The 3,197-nt window shown below is 39.3% G+C and overlaps 1 protein-coding gene across 1 annotated transcript; it reads left to right on the top strand.

The window, feature by feature from the left end:
• Window positions 1-544: 544 nt before the first annotated feature.
• Window positions 545-2,263, top strand: LOC129899857 (uncharacterized). Its single transcript, XM_055974865.1, has 2 exons — window positions 545-623; window positions 1,257-2,263. The coding sequence occupies exons 1-2, from the start codon at window positions 545-547 to the stop codon at window positions 2,261-2,263; spliced, it is 1,086 nt and encodes a 361-aa protein (XP_055830840.1).
• The last annotated feature ends 934 nt before the right edge of the window (window positions 2,264-3,197 follow it).

Consider the following 3,197-nt stretch of genomic DNA (forward strand, 5'->3'; position numbering starts at 1 on the left):
CTTTTTGGACACTGTTAGAGCCTGCTGGGAAGAATCTATTGAAGATAATCCAATGAGAATATTCTATATGAAACTTAAGAGGGTGGCAAACACTCTTAGCACTTGGTCAAGACAACAGTATGGAGACATATATGAAGCTGTCAAGGATTTTGAACAGAAGGTACAACAAGCAGAAGAGGCTATCATCCAACACAATTCTGAAAGTAATAGGAGCAAGCTTAATCAGGTGAATGCTCAGTACATTAGATATTTGAAGACAGAGCATTCCATCCTTAAGCAAAAAACTCAGCTTCAGTAGTTTAAGGATGGAGATGCCAACTCCAAATATTTTTATGCTATCATCAGAGGAAGGAGAAGAAGATAATTTATTCATAAAATCACTAATGACCAAGAAAACACCATTCAAGGTGATCAAAACATAGTTATTGCTGCCTGTGAATACTTTGAGAAGATCTTTACTGGAAAAGAGGATTTGATCAATGAAGATATCCTAAAATGCATACCCAATACCATCACAGCTCAGCAAAACTAAATTCTTAATGCTATGCCTACAAAGGAGGAGTTGAAAGCTGCTGTATTTTCTCTCAATGATATGTCTGCTGCAGGTCCTGATGGATTTAATGGCAAATTCTTCCATACTTGTTGGGATCTTATTAGTGAAGATTTGTTAAACTTAGTAGAGTACTTTTGTTGTGGACATTCTATTCCCAAGTTCATCACACATGCTTGTTTGGTTCTACTCCCAAAAGTAGACCATCCTAATAAATTTTCAGATTTCAGGCCTATATCAATCAGCAACTTCACCAATAAAGTGATTTCTAAAGTCCTTTACCTCAGACTAGCCCCAATTCTTCCTCAGGTAATCTCTAAAAATCAGTCTGGGTTTGTACAAAGAAGAAGCATTTCTGAAAATATTATGTTAGCACAAGAGATCATTCATGGCATCAAAAAGCCAAAGATTAGAGACAATGTTGTTATCAAACTAGACATGGCCAAAGCCTATGATAGGGTGTCTTGGTCATTTATATGTCTAGTTATGAGAAAAATGGGTTTTGGAGATGTATTTATTGACATGGTTTGAAGGTTAATGGCTAATAACTGGTACTCAGTTATTGTGAATGGAGGTAGGCATGGTTTCTTTCATTCTACAAGAGGCCTCAAACAGGGAGATCCTTTGTCTCCAGCCCTATTTATTTTAGGTGCTGAGGTGCTGTAAAGACTACTCAACAACCTTCATCAACACTATTTGTACACAGGCTTTCACATGGAGAAGAAGGGTCCTTCAATTAATCACCTGAGCTTTGCTGATGATGTAATTATTTTCACTTCAACCTCTAACTTTTCCCTCAAGATGATCATGAAGACTATGCAGCTATATGAACACACATCAGGACAGCTTATTAACAAAGAAAAGAGTCAATGTATGATCCCTCTGAATACTGATCCAGCTATTATTGAAAAGGTAACTTCTATCACTGGTTTCAAATCAACTCATGGCCCTATTACCTATTTAGGATGTCCCTTATATATTGGGGGTCAAAGAATCATTTACTTTACTAGTATGGTCTCCAAAGTGATCTCCAGGATTAGAGGATGGCAGACTAAAATATTGAGCTATGGGGGAAGAGTTATTCTTATTAAGTCAGTGTTGCAATCCCTTCCAATCCACCTGCTGTCAGCTATCACCCCTACAGTCACTACCCTTAAACAAATTACAAGACTTATGGCAGATTTTTTCTGGGGCTGGGACAAAGAAAAGAGAAAATACCATTGGGCATCCTGGAAGACACTCAGCTACCCTGTGGAGGAAGGGGGTATTGGTATGAAAAACATACAAGATGTGTGCTTGGCCTTGCAATACAAACAGTGGTGGACCTTCAGGTCCAAGAAGACACTATGGGGAGAATTCTTAAAGGCTAATTACTGCCAAAGAGCACATCCAGTGATAAATAAATGGAATACATGTCAATCTCTTATGTGGAAGCATATGGTGGCAAATAAAATGAATATTGAGCCTCATATAAATTGGCACATCAATTCAGGTACATGCAGCTTTTGGTGGGATGATTGGATGGGTATAGGACCCCTAGCTAATCACAATAGCTATCTACCAAGGCTCAATAATACTACAGTCTCTGAATACCTGGAGAATGGGGAATTGAATATGCAGAAAATCAGAAAAGATGCCCCTCCTCAGCTGGTGCAGCAGATACTTAGCACTGATATTATCTACAAACACAACATACCTGATCAAGCTTGCTAGAAACTGAATTCTCATGTTGGCTTCACATGCAAATCTGCTTGGGAACAAATCAGGGAGAAGAAAGCTAGGACCTTAACTGATGGCAGCACTTGGCACACCAACATTCCTTTCAAAGTTTCCTTTCTACTTTGGAGAGCTCTCAGATATAAGCTGCCCACCAATAATAAACTTGTCCAGTTTGGAGTAGCACCAACAGCATGCTCTTGTTGCTACAGACCTGGATTAGATGATATAGAGCACATATTTGCTTCTGGAGATTTTGCCAATCATATTTGGCAACAATTCTCCAGTGCCTGGGGATCCTGTATGACACCATGTCCCTGAGATGTATCTTGATGAAGTGGTGGACTTCCAAGCCCAATAATGATGTCCATAAGCTCATGTTGCAGGCCACTCCTATCTTTGTTTGTTGGCATATATGGAAGAATAGATGTGCAAGCAAGTATAGAGGAAAGAAATCTAGTGTTACTAGAGTTAAATTCTCCATAGGTAAGGATCTATACATGCTGATAAACAATGCTTACCCCTACATTAAGTGGCCAGAGAGCTGGAAGGAGCTAGTTACTATGGTAGAACAATGCCAGCATGATATGAGAGTGATTAAAGTGGTGTGGATCAGGCTTCCACCTTCCATAGTGAAGTTGAATACTGATGGAAGTGCACTAGACAACCCTGGGAAAATTGGAGCAGGGGGAATATTAAGAGACCACAATGGGAACTTAATATATGCCTTTGCAACTCCATTGGGATAGGGTACTAACAACCAAGCAGAGGTGCAGGCAGTAACTATTGGCATCAAATGGTGCCTCCAACATGGCTACAATAGAGTGATATTGGAAGTTGATTCAGAATTATTGACCAAGTGGCTGAAACAAGATATCAAACCACCTTGGAGCATTTACAAATATGTTGCAAATTTGCAGTCTTTGGTCCA

Source organism: Solanum dulcamara, chromosome 8 (genome assembly GCF_947179165.1).
Source record: "Solanum dulcamara chromosome 8, daSolDulc1.2, whole genome shotgun sequence".
Classification (NCBI taxonomy): domain Eukaryota; kingdom Viridiplantae; phylum Streptophyta; class Magnoliopsida; order Solanales; family Solanaceae; genus Solanum; species Solanum dulcamara.

What these genes read in the sequence shown, in the direction of transcription:
- LOC129899857 (XM_055974865.1), top strand. Translation starts at nt 545, where the DNA reads ATGCCTACAAAGGAGGAGTTGAAAGCTGCTGTATTTTCTCTCAATGAT. An exon ending in AGGTCCTGATGGATTTAATG is followed by an intron (nt 624 to 1,256) that starts GCAAATTCTTCC and finishes ATTTGTACACAG; the next exon opens with GCTTTCACATGGAGAAGAAG.